Here is a 22,699-nt window from a genome sequence, read left to right on the forward strand (position 1 = left end):
ACAAATTTATATCAGTGCAACTGCAGCACAGCTGGTGAAAATGCTTTAAACCAGTGGTTCTTAACCTGTACTGCAGCCTGCACCGCTTTGGTTCTCAAAATATGTTCTTGCACCTCTTATCAAAAATCGTTGAAGTAGGTCAGTTCTTTAAACCTAGATATATTTGTATATTACAGTAATCGTTAATATATAATGTTAATACATACTAAATATATAATGTTAATAAATAGGTTTGATGAAACAAAGTAGTTGTACTTACGTGCTGGGGCTTAATTTGTATTTTCGATGATTTACCTTCTAAAAAAATCTGGCCCTTTCTGGGGGTGCGAGACATGCATCTCGCACCCCCAGTTAAGAACCACTGCTTTAAACCAATAGCAGAGAGCGTTCCCGTTGGCTTAATAACCCCACCTCCACGAGAGGCGGTTGCTAAGTTGGCAGGAGAAGCTGTCCCGCCAACATAGTGCTGTCTACACTGGGGGTTAAGGTCGGTATAACTATGTCGCTTAGGGGTGTGGGTTTTTCATACTCCTGCGCAGCATAGTTATATGGAAGTATTAGTATAGACCAAGCCTAATGAATCTAAGGCCATGCCTATGCTTACAACCTTACAGCTGTACTGACACAGCTGTGCCGCTGTAAGATCACTCATGTAGTCGTGTTATGCGGGTGGGAGAGAGCTCTCCCTTCGACATAGTTAAACCAGCTTGATGAGCTGTGCACACCAGCGCTTATGCTGGCAAAATTTATGTTGCTCAGGGGCGTGGGTTTTGTGCTAGTGTAGACATGGCCTAAGATAAATCCAACACCTTCTCACCACCACTGTGGTGACCCGAAGGGTTGCTCTTTAGTTTGGGTTTGTACCTGCATGCAGTATTTTGAACTCTTGCGATTTTTATGACAAGTTGCACTGTATTTGGAGTTTCTTAAAGCCCCAGTTCCTGGCAACCTGCAATTAGGTGAGGCTCTCCACCTTTTTTTTTTTTTTAAATTAAACACACACACGTCAAAGGCTAATTTCTAACCCTCAACATTACATGTAAAAGCTTGGAAACATGACCTGAGCGTGACTCTAAATGCTCCAAAAACAGAAGGCAACTTGTAAAAAAACAACAAAAAAAAAAAAACCACACTATTTTAAAAAATCTCCTGATTTAAGCAAATGTGATTTGTTTTGTTTTTATAGCCTGATTCGTGATTTGTAAACATTTGGCCATGCTGCATGCATCTAAGCAGCATCAAGGACACTGGCGCAGTGTTCATTGCCCACTGCGCTGACCATTCTCCCACCAAAGGGCTGAGGCTCCCACCCCGCCCTATTTAAGGTAAGAAATAATGCCATGGATCTCAAGATCTCAAAGTGCTTTGCACACATTCATTTACAGTATTGCTAATTCAGTAATGATAATCCCTAGCTTTTATATAGCGCTTTTGGTCAGTAGATCTCAAAGCGTTTTAGTCAGCACTTATACAAAAGGTGAGTCATTTACCCTCACACTAAGTTAGAAGAAGGAAACAGGTGCAGAGAGATAAAATGACTTGCCCTAGGTCTTGCTGTGAGTCCACGGATAGAATCCAGGTTTCCTGACTTCAATTTTTCTAATCTGACTTCTAAACCAAATACTTTGTAGACTGGTAAATAATGTGCCTTTGCCACTTAAAACACAAACTCTTTGTAAGCTGTCAGTCAAAAAATTATGTCAAGCAATAGTGCATATCCCCTGCGGGATCTAAGTTTCCTAATTATGCAAAAGGTGTGTCTATCAAAAGAGGGTAAAGTCAAGTATCACAGAGAGAGGGGTTAGTCATGTTGCTGGAAGTGCTACTGCCATGATGTGCATGTTGTAAGAATATAGAATAGATCAGTTCCTGATGTAAAGGATTAAGAGTAGCTCCGTAACGTTCATCAGGAGGAAAAATTACCCCCAACAAGTCACAGTGATTGAAAACTTCAGCCTAATGCAAACTGAAACAAACCCTGAGGATAGGGCTAGGAGTGCCCCCAGTTCCCAGATAAGATGCGTGCTCAGCACCCTCACAGCATCGGGCCTAAGAGTACTTTGCCTATCTTGTGAATTCTTTCTAAGTGAGGTTTCTTGAGTATTACTGATGGGGGAGTGAGGCTCAGAGAAGTGAAGTGACTTGCTTAAGATCAGCCAGTTTGAGGCCCCCGTCCTCTCTAACTACAAGACCAAACTCCTCCTCTGAGTTGGAGATAAAAGCAGGAGTCTTCTGCTTAACTTCTAGCCTGCATAATGGATGTGGCACAAAGTTTACAAATCATAGAACGAGACTGTTATATAATGGACTTCTTTTATCCTTTTCTCAGACTGTGGGCACTGAGTCCACTATTGCATCAGCAGATCCTGGTAGACAGTTTGATTTAAAAAAAATCTAAGTTCTGTTTACTAAGGCCGGGTATGTCTACACTTAAAACACTAAGGTGGCACGGCTGCAGCTGTGCTTGTGTACCGCTTCAGTGTAGACCCTCAATACAGGGATGGGAGGGGTTTCCCCAATCCCTGTAGTTAATCCACCTCCCTGAGAGGCAGTAGCTAAATCGATGGAAGAATTCTTCTGTCAGCCTAGCGCTGTCTATACCAGGGGCTGTGTTCTACAAAAGCGTATAGCAATCAATTCACTCTCGGGAACAGGCTTCTAAAGCATTGTGTTGTACAATTTTGCGGCCCAAGATCCGAACATGGATGCAACAGGGAAGCAACTCCAAAGCAGACGTGTTACTGCCCTTCATTGTCAAAGTGGTTCCTCAAAGCCTCTCTCATGTTAATAGCAGCCCTCTGGGCACCTCTGACAACCCAAGCATCTGGCTGTTCAAACTGTGCAGCCAAGCACTCTGCCTCAGTGCTCCACACATGAGCAAACATTTCACCCTTAGATTCACACAGATTATGCAAAGTGCAGCGCACGGCTATGACCATGGAAATATTATCCTCAATAAGGTCTAAACTGCAATTTCCAGTGAGCTTTCAAACGGCCAAAGGCACATTCAACTACCATGCGGCACCTGCTCAGCCTGTTAAAACGCTCCTTGCTGCTGTCCAGGTGCCCTGTGTAAGGTTTCATGAGCCAGGGCTGTAAGGGGTAAGCCAGGTCTCCCAGGATTACTATGGGCATTTCCACATCCCCCACTGTGAACTCGTGGTCTGGAAAAAAAAGTCCCCGCCTGCAGCTTTCTGTATAGGCCACTGTTCTGAAGATGCGTGCGTCATACACCGTTCCAGACCAGCCTGCATTGATGTCCATGAAACGCCCCTGGTGATCCACAAGCACCTGCAACACCCTGGAGAAGTATCCCTTCGTATTGATGTATTCAGAGGCAAGGTAATCTGGTGCTAAAATTGGGATGTGTGTGCCATCAATCACCCCACCAGTTAGAGAAACCCATCTGTGCAAAGCCATCCGCTTTGTCATGCACATTTCCCAGAGTCACAGTCCTATGCAGCAGGATGCGCTTTATTGCCCTGCACACTTGGAGTGATACAGCCCCATCAGTGGACTTTCCTACTCCAAACCGATTTGCAACTGACTGGTAGCAGTTTGGATTTGCCAGCTTCCACACAGCGATTGGAACATGCTTCTCTACCGGAAGGGCAGCTCTCAATTTGGTGTCCTTGCGCCACAGGTCGGGGGACCGCTCAGCGCATAGCTCCATGAAGGTTGCGTTACGCATCCTAAAGTTCTGTACCCACTGGTCCTCTTCCCACACCTGCACGACAATGCAATCCCACCAATCAGTGCTTGTTTCCCTAGCCCAAAAGCGACGGTCTACCGTATGCAGCTGCTCTGTGAATCCACAAAGCACTGATACGTTGCTGCTGTCCATATCACACTCGGGTGCCTGCGATTCATCCTCTGCTAACTTAACGAATAACTGTGAGTAACTGTGCTGCCATGCACGATGTCCTCAGACAGCTAACAGCACATAGGAGAGAAGTGCGGGATCCATCCTCTCTCACTGCAGATGCTGGCATGCACGACAACAGAACGACAGTTGGAAAAACAGCGCGAAAGGAAGCCAGAGACCTTTGGAGGGGTGGGACATAAAGCGGTGCATGACGTACATTTTTGCACATCCCAGAATGCGCCACACTCCATTTCCGCATTCCCACAACACCTAGCGACGGATGGTGTTGCCAGGCACTGTGGGATACATACCCACAAGCCATTGCTCTCGCTGTCAACAAAGGTGCCCCAAATGTGGACACGATCTGTCGACAGAGGGAGCAAATGTAGACACACTTTAGCGACTTTGCTTTTGTATTTCCTTGGCGACATTAGTTTCATCAAAAAAACTTGCAAGTGTAGACAAGCCCCAAGAGAGAGATCTGGAAGCAGAAGGGTGAGTTTTTAATTGAATGTTTGGCTACAGTATCCCATGTAATCTGCAGACAAAAGGTGGATAAACAAATGCAAATAGCTACGGAAGGTGTGTCAGATAGAAAGCATCTGCCACTTTAGATGACTGATGGGCCACACCTGCCCCTAAAAAACACAGGTTCTGGTTCTAAAGGTCGTCTCTCACCAACACAAGTTGGTCCAATAAAAGATATTAGCTCACACACATTGTCTCTCTAATATCCTGGGACTAACATGGCTACAGCTATGCTGCATACAGGTTCATTCAGGCAAACAGTAGGTAGTACTGTGTTGTATCACCATGCACATCCTGCATAATTAAATTAACTCTTTGCTGGTTTGCTGCAGATTTTCTTTGTAAAGATTTTTTAAACTATGGTGTCTAAAAAAATCAAAAGCAAGATTTGAAATCCCATGTGGGGGGGAATCGATCGTGCTAACAAAGTGATTGCTGCCTACAAAAGAGTTATTGCTTTATGGGAATCCCAGATAGGCCTGGGCAACACTAGAAAATTAAATCAGCTTATCTACCTTGTTCAGGGGTGTTGAAAATCCACACCCTGAGCGGCACAGTTAAGCTGACCTAAATCGCATTGTAGACAGTGTTCCTAGCTACCGTGTGCCAGAGAGGTGGATTACCTCTGCCAACAAACTCCTCCTGTAGATGTAGGTATTGTCTACGTCAGGGGTTCTCAAACTGGGGGTCGGGACCCCTCAGGGGGTCGTGAAGTTATTACCTGGGGGGTCATAGAATATCAGGGTTGGAAGGGACCTCAGGAGGTCATCTAGTCCAACCTCCTGCTCAAAGCAGGACCAATCCCCAACTAAATTATCCCAGCCAGGGCTTTGTCAAGCCTGACCTTAAAAACTTCTAGGGAAGGAGATTCTACCACCTCCCTAGGTAACGCATTCCAGTGTTTCACCACCCTCATAGTGAAAAAGTTTTTCCTAATATCCAACCTAAATCTCCCCCACTGCAACTTGAGACCATTACTCCTTGTTCTGTCATCTGCTGCCACTGAGAACAGTCTAGAGCCATCCTCTTTGGAACCCCCTTTCAGGTAGGGGAAAACAGCTATCAAATCTCCCTTCATTCTTCTCTTCTGAAGACTAAACATCCCCAGTTTCCTCAGCCTCTCCTCATAACTCATGTGTTCCAGTCCCCTAATCATTTTTGTTGCCCTCCGCTGGACTCTTTCCAACTTTTCCACATCCTTCTTGTAGTGTGGGGCCCCAACACTGGACACATACTCCAGATGAGGCCTCACCAATGTCGAATAGAGGGGAACGATCATGTCCCTCGATCTGCTGGCAATGCCCCTACTTATACATCCCAAAATGCCGTTGGCCTTCTTGGCAACAAGGGCACAGTGTTGACTCATATCCAGCTTCTCGTCCACTGTAACCCCTAGGTCCTTTTCTGCAGAACTGCTGCCTAGCCATTCGGTCCCTAGTCTGTAGCGGTGCATTGGATTCTTCCGTCCTAAGTGCAGGACTCTGCACTTGTCCTTGTTGAACCTCATCAGATTTCTTTCGGCCCAATCCTCTAATTTGTCTAGGTCCCTCTGTATCCTATCCCTACCCTCCAGCGTATCTACCACTCCTCCCAGTTTAGTGTCATCTGGGAACTTGCTGAGGGTGCAATCCACACCATCCTCCAGATCATTTAAGAAGATATTGAACAAAACCGACCCCAGGACCGACCCCTGGGGCACTCCACTTGATACCGGCTGCCAACTAGACAGGGAGCCATTGATCACTACCCATTGAGCCCAACAATCTAGCCAGCTTTCTATCCACCTTATAGTCCATTCATCCAGCCCATACTTCTTTAACTTGCTGGCAAGAACACTGTGGGAGACCGTGTCAAAAGCTTTGCTAAAGTCAAGGAACAACACATCCACTGCTTTCCCTTCATCCACAGAGCCATTTATCTCGTCATAGAAGGCAATTCGATTAGTCAGGCATGACTTGCCCTTGGTGAATCCATGCTGACTGTTCCTGATCACTTTCCTCTCTAAGTGCTTCAGAATTGATTCCTTGAGGACCTAATCCATGATTTTTCCAGGGACTGAGGTGAGGCTGACTGGCCTGTAGTTCCCAGGATCCTCCTTCTTCCTTTTTTTTTTTTTTAAAGATGGGCACTACATTAGCCTTTTTCCAGTCATCTGGGACCTCCCCCGATCGCCATGAGTTTTCAAAAATAATGGCCAATGGCTCTGCAATCACATCCGCCAACTCCTTTAGCACTCTCGGATGCAATGCATCCGGCCCCATGGACTTGTGCTCGTCCAGCTTTTCTAAATAGTCCCGAACCACTTCTTTCTCCACAGAGGGCTGGTCATGAGCTGTCAGCCTCCACCCCAAACCCCACTTTGGCTCCAGCATTTATAATGGTGTTAAATATATATAAAAAAAATATAAATATATTTTAAAAAGTGTTTAGTTTATTATGGGGGTCACACTCAGAGGCTTGCTATGTGAAAGGGGTCACCAGTACAAAAGTTTGAGAACCACTGGTCTACGTGAACCGCTATCATGGTACAACTGTGCCATTGTAACAGTTGAATGGTAGACAAGCCCTTCATGGAAGTACCCGTTTAAGCGACTTTCACTCCCCAGGGGATTTTTGGACTTTCATCTGGACCCTTGCCATGGCTCAAAGACTGCTGATGATAAACTGAGTCAATATTTTGCTGTTATCACCACATGGTCTATGAACCTTTTGAAATATTTCTTTAATAATACAGTGCTCAATTTCTTTTATGAGCCCAAGCAAAGGTGTGCAGGGATTTTGACATGAATTTGAATTGATAAAAAAATTAACTGTTCCACTCATGTAAAATGTAGGTCCTTTGCTATCATGGTAACATGGCAATATCATACAGAAGTACCATATTTACCACTACATCCATTCACCCCAAGGAAAAAAACAAACGATAGTCTCCAAAAGAGCTTTTATTTTGCTACTCAATCAATTACAAAAAGAGTTTTACCATTTGTTACTATTTTGGGAAGAAAAAACATTATTGTAAATAATCCATACGTTTTGCAAGTACCATAATGCGGCACATGATGGGCTCTTGGAAATCCACTGAGGGGGCAAGTAAAGAACTCAGATCTACTGCTCCTGAAACATAGCCCTAGCCACTTGAGCTAGAATAATAATACCTAGCTCTTATAATCAGTAGATCTCTGTAAAGGAGTAGACTCACCCTTGCGGCACCTCCTGTCATCGGGAATTAGCTCATCCAGCCACTGGAGCACCATCTGCAGGCCGGTCATCTGCCACAGCTCTGCTCCCCCATGTCCCTCACAGACCCCAGTGCCCCTTTCTCTGGGGTTCTGCCCCCTGGCAGTACCCCCAGACTCTGCCTCTAGGTCTCCCCTTCCTGAGGGACCCCCAACCCACTATCCCCACCTTGCCTCAGTCTGCACTACTGCCAGTCATCAGCAAGCCCCTGCTCCCTGGGGCAGACTGCAGTGTAAAGGCCACTCATCATAGGCAAGGGGGTTCGGACCTGTTGCTTTCCTCTGCCTCCCAGTACCTCTATGGGCCTTGGACCAGGCCTTACAGCCTGGGGAGTTGCCAGCCTAGAGCACCCCCACTCAGCCTACTCCTTCCCCAGCACTGTACTACCCTCAGTACTCAGGCAGGCCCTGCTATCTCCCAGCCTGAAGAGAGACTCCTTGGGTCTCTGGCTCACAGCCTTTTTATACAGGCCAGCTGGGGCCTGATTGGGGCGTGGCCCAGCTGCGGCTGCTTCCCCAGTCAACAATCCCCAGCCACAGCCCTCTCCAGGGCTGCTTTTAACCCCTTCTATTTTAGGAGTGGGATAGCCACCCTGCTACAATCTCAAACTGCTTTACAAACAAGTAGCAGTATCCTCATTTTGCATATGGAGAAACTGAGGCACAGGGAGGGGAAGTGCCACTTCAGTTTGCCATAGGTCACCCAGAAGGCTAGTGGCAGAGCCAGGTATTAGAACCCAGGTCTCCTGAATCACAGTCCATTGCTCTATCCACTATTCATGGTATGCAGTATAGGAGTTATGACACACAGTTGAGCAGTTCTGATTCCTTCCAGTAGAGGGCACATTAGCTGATTCATTGAAATATACTGACTAACAGATATGTCACCTTTCATCCCTCTGGGATTTCTCACAGCTACTTTATTGTATTCTGCCAATTTACAGTAGAAATTCTGAGAGATTCTTAACTATGGAAGATACTAGGGGATTTCTACTGCCATAGATTCATTTAAACTGTTCCAGTGGTACAGCTGCAGCACTTCAGTGTAGACTTGACAGCGACAGGAGGGATTCTCCTGTTGGTGTAGGTAATCCACCTCCCCAAGAGGTGGTAGCTAGGTCAGTGGAAGAATTCTTCCATCAAGCTAGTGCTGTCTACACCAGGAGGTTAGGCTGGCATAAGTATATCTCTCCACATTTCTGAGAGATGTAGCTATGATCACAGGTGCCGACTTTCCAATGTGCCGGGGGTGCTTGACCCCCCGGCTCTGCCCAGGCCCCACCCCCACTCTGTCCCTTCCCCAAGGCTCCACCCCTTCTCCACCTCTTCCTGCCCCCACCCCTTCTCCCAAGCCCCTGCCCCCCACCCCACCTCTTCCTTCACCGCCTCTTTCTGCCCCATTCCGCCCCCCGAGCGTGCGGCACCCTTGCTCCTCCCCCCTCCAGAGCCTCCCGCCCATTGTGAAACAGCTGGGGGAGAGAGGGGGAAGTGCTGATCAGCGGGGCCTGCCAGCAGGCAAGAGGCGCTGGGGGGAAAAGGGGAGCTGATAGGAGGGTTGCCAGTGGGTGCTCAGCACCCATCACTTTTCCCCCGTGGGTGCTCCAGCCCCGGAGCACCCACGGAGTCTGCGCCTATGGCTATGATGATGTAAGTTCCCACAGTAGACCAGCCGTAAGTAACACAATGGATGCCTGAAATAGGTTTGTTGGGAATCCCCAATATTATAGGTTCTACCAAAGGAGAAGGAAGAGAATCACTTCTTTTCTAATGCACCCTGGTGGCACTGCCAGAGACAAAATGGACACACATTTCCATCTGACTCCCTTGACAAGTAAAGGGCTGAGAGGGCAAAGGGATGGAAGGTGGGAGATTAAAGACCTTGGATGAAGCTCATTTTGGGTTCATGCGGCTCAGCCATACAAAATAATATTAATAACCTTTGATGGAACCTATTCCTGTGATTCCCACTAACACACAATATAAGTAACAATAATGGTTACTTTGAATCTTTACAAATATTAATTTAGTTTCACAGCCACAGCCCAGCCTGGAAGGTAGCTGAGCATTATCTACATGTTACAAATGAGGAAACTGAGACAGAGGGAGATCTCTTGACCTAGCACTGCATATCCTCAACCTGCATTGACCTGGTAACACTCAGGCCATATCTATGCTGCCATTTATGTCAGCAAAACTTATGTCGCTCAGGGGTGTTAAAAAACACACCCCTGAGCGGCATACATTTCGCCGGCATAAGTTGTAATGTGCACAGCTCTATTTCGGTGGGAAAACTTCTCCCGCCCACACAGCTACCGCCGCTCGTGGAAGTGGTTTTATTATGCTGGGGGGAGAGCTTTCTCCTGTTGGCATAGAGCGGCTACATGAGCCATTTTCCAGAGGCACCGCTGCGTCGGTCCAGCTGTGCCACTGTAAGCTCTCTAGTGTAGACATGGCCTAAGACTAGTCAATAGGGATGTTGACCCAGGTGTTTAGGCATCGGGGAGTAAGGATCTGAGGGGTCCTACAACTCCCACTCTTTAACCCTCAGCACGGATTCCTGCTAAAGTCAGTGGAAGTGGGATTGGGCCCAGAGTGGGTACATGGAACATCTGTGGCAGAACCCAGGTCTCAAGACGTCTAGGCTTGATCCACAAATCTGCCCTTCCTCCTGACAGCTCCTTCCTAGAACACACATCACAGTGCGTAGTTTGCCTTGCACTTCTTTCATCCACCATTGTGTTTGCTGTGGGAACTCATCATGAACAGAAATGATGTGTAACTTGGCTCTAAAATGTCTTTCAAAGAAGCTGGCTCTTATTATCAGCCCGGGAAATTATTTTCACTGAGTGATTCAGGCAGACATGTGGTTCATGAAACACACTGTCTCCGAAATTGTTTGCTGGCTGGGTAATCAGCAGCTCGTTAGCTTTAATCAGATCACTCCGCTGTCACTTCCTTTTCTGTGTGTGTAGATGGCAGAACAAAGCATCGCAGTGAGGAGTGAATGGGGCACAAGGGAAGGGGGATGTCATTCTACATTGTTGGCTTTTTGTAAATTGCAGTGACTAACCCTTAATTGGATGCTGAGCAGTTTAAACAAGAGATCCCAAAAGGGGAGGCGGAAAGACAGCTGGGTTGGATTTGCATTGTCAAAAGTCAAGTGGAGGGGGTGGTGCTGTGTGCTGGGGCTCAGATTAATTGGGACTAAGGCCTTGAACGCATATGGGATTTCAGTCATCATGGCCATTCAACAGTGTAACTTTCCCAGTGCAAATTTCTAGTATACATAAGTGCAAAACCAATACAGGGGCTCCAATGCAGCTTATTCATGCTAACAAACTGGGTAAATTGCACCAGTGCAAATAGCAACTATACCTGCCTACATTAAATTTAGACTGATGCAACTATAGCAAAAAGAAAAGGAGGACTTGTGGCACCTTAGAGACTAACAAATTTATTTGAGCATGAGCTTTCGTAAGCTAGTCTCTAAGGTGCCACAAGTCCTCCTTTTCTTTTTGCGGATACAGACTAACACGGCTGCTACTCTGAAACCTGCACCTATAATAGTGGCTGCAACTGGGACAAACCCCAACATACAGGAGGGCTAAGTGTTGGGGAATTGCATTCACGCCAAGGTTTGGATTTAGCTCTCAATGCATTTGTCTGGTCTAAGTTTTTTAATAGAATTAGATTGGCCAGGGTATTGCACTGAGATGTTGTGACATGATGGATGACACTGGGTTTTCACTCCATGCTGTCACACCAGTATGCACTCATTTGCAGAAAACCTCATGATATTCAGACAGGTAGAGGCACGCCTTGCGATGCATCATGTTGGGAATGTTTTGTTCTGCAACACACAAAAAGAGCAACCTTGAATGTGCGGTAAGGTGTCATCCTAGGTCAGTCATAACTACAATGGCTAATTATCCAAATAACACAGTTACATGATTATTATATTTACATATGGCTCATATTCAAATATAGGGGATAGCTTTGGGCAGGGAAGTTCTGGTATCCCAACTACCCTCAAGCCCCACAGCCAGTCCAGGGTAGTGCAATGTTCCTGCTGAAATGACTAGCAGTGGAATAGTGAATAGCATTTTCCATGCTTCCGCCGACGTGCACGGGCTGAAATTGTGGAAAAGCAGCATCACTTGCCCCATAACCTCAGCCGTGCAGAACACAATGCCATCCATAGCCTCAGAAACAACTCTGACATCATAATCAAAAAGGCTGACAAAGGAGGTGCTGTTGTCATCATGAATAGGTCGGAATATGAACAAGAGGCTGCTCGGCAGCTCTCCAACACCACTTTCTACAAGCCATTACCCTCTGATCCCACTGAGAGTTACCAAAAGCATCTACAGCATTTGCTCAAGATACTTCCTGAAAAAGCACAAGATCAAATCCGCACAGACACACCCCTGGAACCCCGACCTGGGATATTCTATCTACTACCCAAGATCCATAAACCTGGAAATCCTGGGCGCCCCATCATCTCAGGCATTGGCACCCTGACAGCAGGATTGTCCGGGTATGTAGACTCACTCCTCAGGCCCTACGCTACCAGCACTCCCAGCTACCTTCGAGACACCACTGACTTCCTGAGGAAACTACAATCCATTGGTGATCTTCCTGATAACACCATCCTGGCCACTATGGATGTAGAAGCCCTCTACACCAACATTCCACACAAAGATGGACTACAAGCCATCAAGAACACTATCCCCGATAATGTCACGGCTAACCTGGTGGCTGAACTTTGTGACTTTGTCCTTACCCATAACTATTTTACATTTGGGGACAATGTATACCTTCAGATCAGCGGCACTGCTATGGGTACCTGCATGGCCCCACAGTATGCCAACATTTTTATGGCTGATTTAGAACAACGCTTCCTCAGCTCTCGTCCCCTAACGCCCCTACTTTACTTGCGCTATATTGATGACATCTTCATCATCTGGACCCATGGAAAAGAAGCCCTTGAGGAATTCCACCATGATTTCAACAATTTCCATCCCACCATCAACCTCAGCCTGGTCCAGTCCACACAAGAGATCCACTTCCTGGACACTACAGTGCTAATAAACGATGGTCACATCAACACCACCCTATACCGGAAACCTACTGACCGCTATTCCTACCTACATGCCTCCAGCTTTCACCCTGACCACACCACACGATCCATCGTCTACAGCCAAGCTCTGCGATACAACCGCATTTGCTCCAACCCCTCAGACAGAGACAAACACCTACAAGATCTCTATCAAGCATTCTTACAACTACAATACCCACCTGCGGAAGTGAAGAAACAGATTGATAGAGCCAGAAGAGTTCCCAGAAGTCACCTACTACAGGACAGGCCTAACAAAGAAAATAACAGAACGCCACTAGCCATCACCTTCAGCCCCCAACTAAAACCCCTCCAACGCATTATTAAGGATCTACAACCTATCCTGAAGGATGACCCAACACTCTCACAAATCTTGGGTGAAAGGCCAGTCCTTGCCTACAGACAGCCCCCCAACCTGAAGCGAATACTCACCAACAACCACATACCACACAACAGAACCACTAACCCAGGAACCTATCCTTGCAACAAAGCCCGTTGCCAACTGTGCCCACATATCTATTCAGGGAACACCATCACAGGGCCTAACAACATCAGCCACACTATCAGAGGCTCGGTCACCTGCACATCCACCAATGTGATATATGCCATCATGTGCCAGCAATGCCCCTCTGCCATGTACATTGGTCAAACTGGACAGTCTCTATGTAAAAGAATAAATGGACACAAATCAGATGTTAAGAATTATAACATTCATAAACCAGTCGGAGAACACTTCAATCTCTCTGGTCACGCAATCACAGACATGAGGGTCGCTATCTTAAAGCAAAAAAACTTCAAATCCAGACTCCAGCGAGAAACTGCTGAATTGGAATTCATTTGCAAATTGGATACTATTAATTTGGGCTTGAATAGAGACTGGGAGTGGCTAAGTCATTATGCAAGGTAGCCTATCTCCCCTTGTTTTGTTTTTTTTTTTCCCTACAACCCCCCCCCCCAAGAAGTTCTGGTTAAACTTGGATTATTGCTGTGCACATTGTAAGATGAGCTATTGCCAGCAGGAGAGTGAGTTTGTGTGTGTGGTTTTTGGAGGGGTGTGTGTGTGTGTGTGTGGGGGGTGGCGGTGGTGAGAAAACCTGGATTAGTGCTGGAAATGACCCACCTTGATTATCATGCGCATTATAAAGAGAGGTTTCAAAGAGGGATGGGCTATTACCAGCAGGAGAGTGAGTTTGTATGTGTGTCTGTGGGGGGGGGTCGGTGGGAAGGGTGAGAAAACCTGGATTTGTGCTGGAAATGGCCCTCCCTTGATGATCACTTTAGATAAGCTGTTACGAGCAGGACAGTGGGGTGGGAGGAAGTTTTGTTTCATGGTCTCTGTGTGTATATAATGTCTTCTGCAGTTTCCACAATATGCTATGCATCCGATGAAGTGAGCTGTAGCTCACGAAAGCTCATGCTCAAATAAACTGGTTAGTCTCTAAGGTGCCACAAGTACTCCTTTTCTTTTTTCTTTTTGCGAATACAGACTAACACGGCTGTTACTCTGAAACCCATTTTCCATGCAAAGTGCCATCAGTAGGGTTCAGAGTTAACACACCAGAGCGCTGAATGAGGGCAGGTCACAGCTCCAAGAGTCGCTGTTTCAGGGCGGTTATTGCTATCAGGGCCTCGCTCAAGGTGGTTGCACCCATAGGCCCTCGGAGGAGGAGCTGGGAGCCGGTCCCCACCCACGCCGCACCCAAGATGGCGCCCTATGGGACTCGCCTGGTTTCTGTAGGGGCCACGCTCAAGATGGCGGCGTCCGGCGTTCGGCGCGCGGGAGGGGACAGTGACTGCTGCGCCTGCGCCTTGCACAGACTCAGTCCGCGCCGGAGTGACTAAGATGGAAGCCGGGGGGATGCGGCTGCCGCTGCCGTTCTGGGCCGGCGGCCCGGCCCCGGGGGAGCTGTACAGCCTGCCCTGCCCCAGCGCGGCCGGCCCGGGCGCGGAGCTCCTGGCCGGGGCCGGGGGCCCCCTCACGCGGACCCAGTGAGTGACCGGGAGCCGCTTTCGGTTCGGGCCGCGGCCTCATGCCGGGCGGGGGGAGCGGAGCCGGGGGGGGGCGCGGGGCTGAGAGAGGTGGGGAGGAGGGGGCCTGGCTGGGGGAGGGGAGGGCTGGGCTGGGCTGGGGGAGGGGAGGACAAGGGCCTGGGGGGAGACTGGGGAGGGCCTGGGGAAGGGGACGGCGGCTGGGCGAGCCCCACCCGCGTGGCCCTGTGGGGAAGGGAGAGATTTGGGGGAGATGGCTGAAAGCCTGGCAGACCCAGGTGAATTGCTTTCTTTTGCTAAGGAGGGGACAACGCTGGGGTCTTCCGGGAAAGGGGTGAACAGGGTTGCCCCCCCCGCCCCCAGGGTCCCTGGAGGCTGGTGTTTCCACAGCCCCTATTGTACGTGCCTGTGCTGCCCTGCCATCGTGCTCTGTGACCCATTGATCCCCGTGTAATCAGCAGCCCCTGGCCCAACCCCCATTGGGGAGGGGAAGGTGTGGCTGTTGGGTTCATCTGGAGCAGAATTACAGTCTGTATCCTTGAGTCAGGCTCGGGAGAGGAGTAAGGGCCGTTAGAGGAGTAATGTTGCTGTTGGCTGTCCAACGCGGGGAGTGCTGATGGTTTTGCTTGTCTCCCCAGGAATCCCATGGTGACAGGCACCTCGGTGCTGGGAGTGAAGTTTGACGGTGGTGTGATCATCGCTGCAGACATGCTGGGCTCCTACGGCTCTCTGGCCCGGTTTCGTAACATTTCCAGGATCATGAAAGTGAATGATAACACTGTGCTCGGCGCATCTGGGGACTACGCTGATTTCCAGTACCTCAAGCAGGTTATTGACCAGATGGTGTAAGTATTTCTCCTCTGCTGACCCATGGAAACAGGCCTTCCCTCTCTGCATTAGAGGGAGCCCCATTTCCCAGGCAGAGCAAGCTTGCACTGTTCTGCCTATGCTGTGGATACCTAGACTTGGCTTCGCTGGACTTTACTGTAGTAAATAACAGAATGATCAGATACATAGATGAACACAATATGTTGGGGAAGATTTAATCAACACACCTTTTGTAAAGGGAAATCATGCCTCGCCAATCCATTAGCATTCTTGCACCCCCCACATTCCCACCCCGACCCCTCACACCAAATGGGAGCTCCTGCACCCCCCCCCCATTCCCACCTGCACCCCTCACACCAAATGGGAGTTGCCCAGGTAAGCACTCCACACCCAAACCTCCTGCCCCAACCCTGAGTCCCCTGCCTCATTCTAGCTCCTGGCCAGACCCTACACCCCAACCCCTAGCCTGCTCCTTCACCCCCAGCCCTGTGCTCAGTGCACTCCCACCCTCAGCTCAGTGCAGAGAGAGAGGAAGAGAATGGGCTGTAACCAGGGAGAAGGTAGGTACCCACTCTATGTGGGCAGGGCTGGGATCCCAGACCGGCAGCGGACTGAGCAGGGCTGGCAGCCAGGAGCCGGTGGACGGAATCCCAGACCGGGAGCGGGCTGAGCCGCTCAGCCCACTGCTGGTCTGGGGTTCTGGCTGCCGGCCCCTTGCCAGCCGGGGTCCCGGCCGCAGGCCCAGCTCAGCCTGCGGCTGGCCTAGGTGAACGGAACCCCAGGCCGGCAGCGGGCTGAGCGGGCCGGTGGCGCAAGATCAGCATTTTAATTTAATTTTAAATGAAGCGTCTTAAACATTTTGAAAACTTTGTTTACTTTACATACGACTTTACATAGTTACTTTACTTTACATAGTTTAGTTATATAATATATAGACTTATAGAGAGACCTTCTAAAAAGCGTTAATGTATTACTGGCACGTGAAACCTTAATGTGAATAAATGAAGACTCGGCGCACCACTTCTGAAAGGTTGCCGACCCCTGGAATAGATAAGACAGAAAATATCATAATGCCAATATATAAATCGTGGTACGCCCACATCTTGAATACTGCATGCAGTTCTGGTTGCTCCATCTCAAAAAAGATATGAGAATTGGAAAAAGTACAGAGAAGGGCAACAAAAATAATTAGGAGCAGGGAACTGCTTCCTTAGGAGGAGAGATTAAAAAGCCTGGGGCTGTTTACCATGGGAAAGAGATGACTGAGGGGGAATATGCTAGAGTTCTGTCAAATCATAAATGGTGTGAAGAAAATGAATAGGGAAGTGTTATTTACCCCTTCACATAAAACAAGAACTAGGGGTCTTCCAATGAAAATAATAGGCTGTAGGCTTAAAAGCAAAAGGAAGAACTTCTTCGCACAACGCACAGTAAACTTGCGGATCTTGTCAGGGATTGTTGTGAAGACTAAAAGTACAACTAGAATCAAAGCAGAATTAGATAAGTTGATAGCTATTAAGCAAGGTGGTCAGGGATGCAACCCCATGCTCTGGGTGTACCTAAAACTTTTGACAGCTAGAAGCTGGGATGGTCGATGGGTCACTCAATAACTGCCCTGTTCTATTCATTCCCTCTGAAGCATCTGGCACTGACCCCTGTTGCAAGACAGGATACTGGGCTAGATGGAGCATTGGTCTGACCCAGTATGCCCGTTCTTATGCTCTCTAGGGTTTGCCAGTCTAGCATCTTTCATTAACACTAAAACAAAATATTTTAAATGAAAGTAACACAAATACCCCAAACTTGTGTTTACAAAATGAATTAGCTCCAGCGATGCTAAAACCCGGTGTGTCATTTTAAGTGTGAGCTCTTTGTCCATCTGTCCCTAAGAGTGCAAACTTGTCTCCATCCCATAAGGTCCCACCACTACCACTCCTACTTAGCTGGTTTTGAGCATGCAGACTAGCTGGAGGTTAATACAGGGCTATTGATTCTTGATCTGCAGTCTCCTTCACCCCAAGAAGGAAATCGCAATTTCTGTACTACAAATCACTCCTCACAGGCCCTTTGTTGGAGATTCACTGGACCTATCAACAGGTCTCTCCAGTTACCCTTCATTTACTTTAGATCTATGGCTGATGAGCTGTAAGAATGCAGAGATGTGTTTTTGCTTTAACAGCCTGCGAGGATTTAGTATATAGGGCATATTATCTTATTGCTAGCCTGGCTGGCAGGGGTGGGGGCTGTGGTTAAATCTAAATAATGTCAAATGGTTGGTAGGTTTTTCTAAGTTGTCTAAAACTCTTCTCTAAACTAGAATTGATGAGGAGCTGTTGGGAGATGGTCACAGTTACAGTCCAAAGGCCATTCACTCCTGGCTGACCCGAGCCATGTACAGCCGGAGATCCAAGATGAATCCACTCTGGAATACTGTTGTTATTGGAGGCTTTTACAATGGGGAGAGGTGAGTCCTGCACAAACCATGTGGGATGTGTAGCGTAACTTCTCTGCTACATGCCCACTTCAGGGACTTGATCCACTCACCGCACGATAGAAATTGGTGTCATTTATAGTCCCTGGTAGAATAAAGCTCAGGGCTTGATTTAAGCAAGGACAAACAGTAAATCTGAAAGATCTAAAAATGTTTGAAAGCCCTTTCCTATGCTTTACAATGTGGTCTTAGCCGATCAAACTTTTGTTACTAGCTAATCTGAGGTCTTGGGGCATTAATTTTCTGCCTCTTTCAGGTCAGACTGTATCTTGTCTTGTATCATGGTGCATAGATCTATTTTTCCTTTCCATTGCAGATTTTCAGTACTGGGGCACACGACTGCCTATATAATGTGCATATGCAGTTGTTGCAACTGACTGTGTAATTGCTTCCCCTGTGTGTGTGCAGGTGAGGCCTGCCTTTTGATACACAGTTGCATGCTCCTGCCATTGTGGCCCTTGGTGTCCCATAGATCAAATGCACTTCCCCCCCCTTGGGCACTCATTTTACAGCCTTCTCCTTGCTTCTTCTCAGGGACAGCCTGTCTAGGAGAGAGAGCTCCCATTCCATACTTACTGATGGCTTTTTTTCTAAACCACTTCACAGAGGAGCTGACCCTCAGTCCAGCAGCACACATCCCGCTCTAATGCAGTCTGCTACAGAGGGCAGTACTAGAGGGTATTTTAAAAAGAGTAAGCCGTGTACCTGAAGGCTAGAAAATACCCTGATCCCAAGCTGTTCTTTTGAGTAGTAGACTGGAAGTTTGTTCAATGCTTGCCCTCGAAAGAACTATCTGTTAAAACATGAGCCCCTGAACTTTCCTTCCTTTGGTTGCCTGTGTGCCCAGAGTATCAGCTGGACTTCACCTTTTTCTTGGCTAGCCTGAGGGGTGTTTGCTTTGTCAACTTGTGCTGGAGTTTCCTTTGTAAGCTGGTTACACCACCAGGAATTGTCCCAGATGCTGATGTTTCTTCTGTGCAACCAGGAATGAAAATCTCCATCATTCTGTGTTCAGTTTTCTAGGGTACGTTGACATGTTGGGTGTTGCCTATGAAGACCCTACGCTCGCTACTGGCTATGGAGCTTACCTAGCTCAGGTAAGTGCTGGCAGAACATGGACTGGGAACTGTAGAGAGAAGCAGCACAGGTTAGTGGCAAGAGCAGGGACGTGTGAGTCAGAGGCTTGAGTTCTCTGCTAATGACGTGCTGTGACTAGTGCATGCTGCTCTCTTGCTTTAACTGCAACTTCAGCCTCGTGGAACTGAGTTGTTATGGAAGATGCTTTATTTATTTATGTATTTTTTAAATGCAGCCATTAATGAGAGAAGTCTTAGAGAAGAAACCCGTCCTGACGAAGGACGAGGCCCGGGACCTGATTGAGCGCTGCATGAAAATCCTGTACTACAGAGATGCCAGATCATTTAACAGAGTAAGTATCCTACCTTGGTGTTTCCTGGTCATCCTGCAGGAACTACAGAACCTGTTGTGCTGGCTCAACTGCCATGCAGAGTGTAGCCTCTAAGTTTGTGTGATTCATCTTCAGTCATAAAAAGAAAAGGAGTACTTGTGGCACCTTAGAGACTAACCAATTTATTTGAGCATGAGCTTTCGGGAGCTACAGCTCACTTCATCGGATGAAGTGAGCTGTAGCTCACGAAAGCTCATGCTCAAATAAATTGGTTAGTCTCTAAGGTGCCACAAGTACTCCTTTCTCTTTTTGCGAATACAGACTAACACGGCTGTTACTCTGAAATCTGCAGTCATGATACTCTGCTGTCTTATAGCAACTTCCTTCCCCTGACTTCAGAGTGGTTTAGAGCTGCTAAGCCTCACAGCACCTTTGTGAGGTAGTGAAATGGGGAGCATATTTGTTTGAGATGTGACTTACCCACGTCACGGGTTGTTGGCAAAGGTGGGAAGAGAGCTCAGTCCTTGTTCCCTGCTCTAATCTTGGAAATCCAGCTTTTCAAGACTTGCAGTGGCTCCTCCATCCCTAGCAACAGCAAAATGCAGTTTGCCAACTACCAGACAGAACTGGCAAAGAAACGTAGTCTCAAGTTTCTGTAAGGATATTTAAGTAGGCAAAATACACCAAATTAGCTGACCTTTCTCTGAACATTTGGGATCTGGGAATTGACGTTGGTGCTTAGAGTGGGTAGCTCCTGCTAACTGACTTCAGATAAGGAGTGTCAGGGCTCAGACTTTTGGTTATAATCTAGTCCTTCAGTTAGCTGTGCGTGACCTCTGCTTTTGCTGGGCGAAAGGTAAAGCACTAGGTGAAGGTAATTGAATGTGACGCTAACTGAGTAGTCATACTAAAGCAAATTTCTTCAGTGAAAGGTGAACTTCAGATATTCATTTTTTGGTCGCAAACTATCATTTACCCAATGTCAAAGCACTTGCAATCTCAGATTTCATTTGCATTAGTTAGGGTTTACTGGAAATTCTAATTGTTGATCTCCTCCTTAGTACGAACTTGCCATAGTGACTGAGAAAGGAGTTGAAGTGGAAGGACCTCTGTCCGTAGAAACCAACTGGGACATAGCACATCTGATCCGGTAACTTGCCAAAAGTTGTACACTTCACTCAAACTGACAAATGTCTTGTAACTGAAGGCCATCTTCTGCCCTCAAGCTTCTAACTGCCATGGGAGTTGAGCCTCCTTCTGGCCCCCGTGGTGGGGGTTGCCTTTTTTTTTTTTTTTTTTAAAGTTGTGCTGCTCTGCTATTGGAACAATATTTCTGCTTGGTGTCATAGCTTGGAAGAAACTGGGGGCATGAATGCATAGTTCTGGCCAGAAGGGGGAAAGCATTTATTCTAGAAAACTCTTTTCTGCACCAAGGGACAGCTTCTAAGGTATTTGAGGTTGGCTAAATCTTGGATCTGGTTGCTTTGTTTCTGTGGCCAGGATATGAAGCCATTACTAGACAAAGGTTCCTAGGGAAGAGATCTGCTGCTGACTTACCTGTTCACCAGTTTTCCACTTGTCTTGGGCAACTGCCTTTTATCAAGCACTGTGTGTAACACCTAAAATACCCAAATCTGTCTTTCACGCTTATTGATGTTGACTCTAGTTTGTGTGTGCTTCTTGTGTAACTGACTTGTCTTCAAACAACCTGACCTTTTAAAATCTCTTTACAGTGGCTTTGAATGAAATCTGAAGAATTGCTTGAGCCTGGTGCATCCATATCGCCTTTCATATGCACAGTGTAAATCAGCTATTTCTACCAGAGCTTAGCGCTCTGAGCAACCCTGAGTTATACAAGTTTTGTAAATGAAATAAACATGTTGAAACAAGTTTACGTGTTTTAAGCTTGAAAACGTACTCTGCGTGGGACATCTAAAACTGGTGGTGTACCAGAAGAAAGCCTCTCATTTTTAGCTTTACTGAACAAGTAGTAAAGGGTCAGAGTATTTGAGGTTCACAGGGAGTCAGATGTTCCTCTGAGAAATTAACTACTTTTAATGGTTGGTGCAGATGTATATGAGCCTCTTCTGGAAGAGGCCAGGATTTAATGGAGCATCCAGTTTGTGCTGGTAAACTTACCTTTCACAATTGTCAGGGGCCTGGCCATGACTTCAGCATCATTGATAGAAGGCTGTACCTGTTCTATCCTCTAAGCATAGCACATTTATAAGACATTCCCTTAGTCATAGGTGCAGCGTAGGCGCTATATAGACCCTCTAATGCAGAAACAGATGAGGGATGGACAACAGTGGGGGTCTCCTACTCTACACACCCCTTACTGGCCTTTAAGTCTAGCAGTTGGACATCTTGTCTCGCACTCGTCCTGCTTCTGTCAGTACAAGCCCCATGCTACTCCCTCTATGCTTAGAAAGCACTTTCATCTAGTGATCCAGCTATACACACAGATTAACTTAAAATAGTACAAACACTTCTGGAAATAGGTCATGGAATGTACCCAGCTCCCAGAGAGACTGGTCAGGGATGTTACCTAAAATGTCTTAAATTGTGGGCATGCTTACCATGCTCACATCAGGGAATACTGTAAGCAGGCAACTATATTCTGCGTCCATTTAAGTTCCTTGTAGAGGGCATTGCACTAATCCAAGGACAGAAATCTTTCCAAGCCATCGCATTTGGAATATCCAGGAGCAGTGGAAGACTGGAGTTGCAAACTTGAATCGAGGTAGGCAGACCTGCTGCTGCCCTTTCAGTGACTGACAGCGTGGTTCAGGGTGGGTGACCGAAGTTTGCTTTATGGAGTCCTGTACTGGCTGAGCAGGATGCTTTTAATTGTAGCAGGTCTGTGCTTAGATGGAGACATGTTGAAGGCAAAGGCTTCAGGTTAGTGTAATGCATGTGAAAATATTACTTACCTGCCAAGTTCATCTGCCCTTGCAACAGGAACCCCCTTCATTTCAGATAGATGAGTTCACAGTTGCCTCATCTGTTTTGCTCTGGAGCTGCTGATCTCCAGCGTTTCCTGCTTATTTACTATGGAACTAGGTGTGATGATATCCTACTCCAGTATCTGGCAATTCAGTTACATGATTTAACACCATGAGGTGATACAGAGCAAAACCTCACTGTTACATCACTTATTCCCAAGCCTGGTCATTCTAACCAAAAAGTGCAGTGTTCTCCCTTTCCTGCCCACCATTCTCCACGAGAGTTTAGCAGC

The 22,699-nt window shown here is 47.2% G+C and overlaps 1 protein-coding gene across 2 annotated transcripts; it reads left to right on the plus strand.

Annotated features, from left to right (window-relative positions):
* Window positions 1-14,571: 14,571 nt before the first annotated feature.
* Window positions 14,572-21,350, plus strand: PSMB4 (proteasome 20S subunit beta 4). Of its 2 annotated transcripts, XM_074938699.1 has the most exons (8): window positions 14,572-14,594; window positions 14,709-14,734; window positions 15,373-15,579; window positions 17,880-18,026; window positions 19,069-19,150; window positions 19,366-19,482; window positions 20,523-20,611; window positions 21,195-21,350. In XM_074938699.1, the coding sequence occupies exons 1-8, from the start codon at window positions 14,589-14,591 to the stop codon at window positions 21,205-21,207; spliced, it is 687 nt and encodes a 228-aa protein (XP_074794800.1). In that variant the 5' UTR covers window positions 14,572-14,588; the 3' UTR covers window positions 21,208-21,350. The 2 variants fall into 2 exon arrangements, with proteins under 2 accessions (XP_074794800.1, XP_074794799.1); XM_074938698.1 differs by having other exon boundaries at window positions 14,589-14,734.
* Window positions 21,351-22,699: the final 1,349 nt, after the last annotated feature.

This window comes from Natator depressus, chromosome 24 (assembly GCF_965152275.1).
Source record: "Natator depressus isolate rNatDep1 chromosome 24, rNatDep2.hap1, whole genome shotgun sequence".
Taxonomy (NCBI): Eukaryota; Metazoa; Chordata; order Testudines; family Cheloniidae; genus Natator; species Natator depressus.

What these genes read in the sequence shown, in the direction of transcription:
- PSMB4 (XM_074938698.1), top strand. Translation starts at nt 14,589, where the DNA reads ATGGAAGCCGGGGGGATGCGGCTGCCGCTGCCGTTCTGGGCCGGCGGC. An exon ending in GGCCCCCTCACGCGGACCCA is followed by an intron (nt 14,735 to 15,372) that starts GTGAGTGACCGG and finishes TTGTCTCCCCAG; the next exon opens with GAATCCCATGGTGACAGGCA. An exon ending in ATGGAGCTTACCTAGCTCAG is followed by an intron (nt 19,151 to 19,365) that starts GTAAGTGCTGGC and finishes TTTTAAATGCAG; the next exon opens with CCATTAATGAGAGAAGTCTT.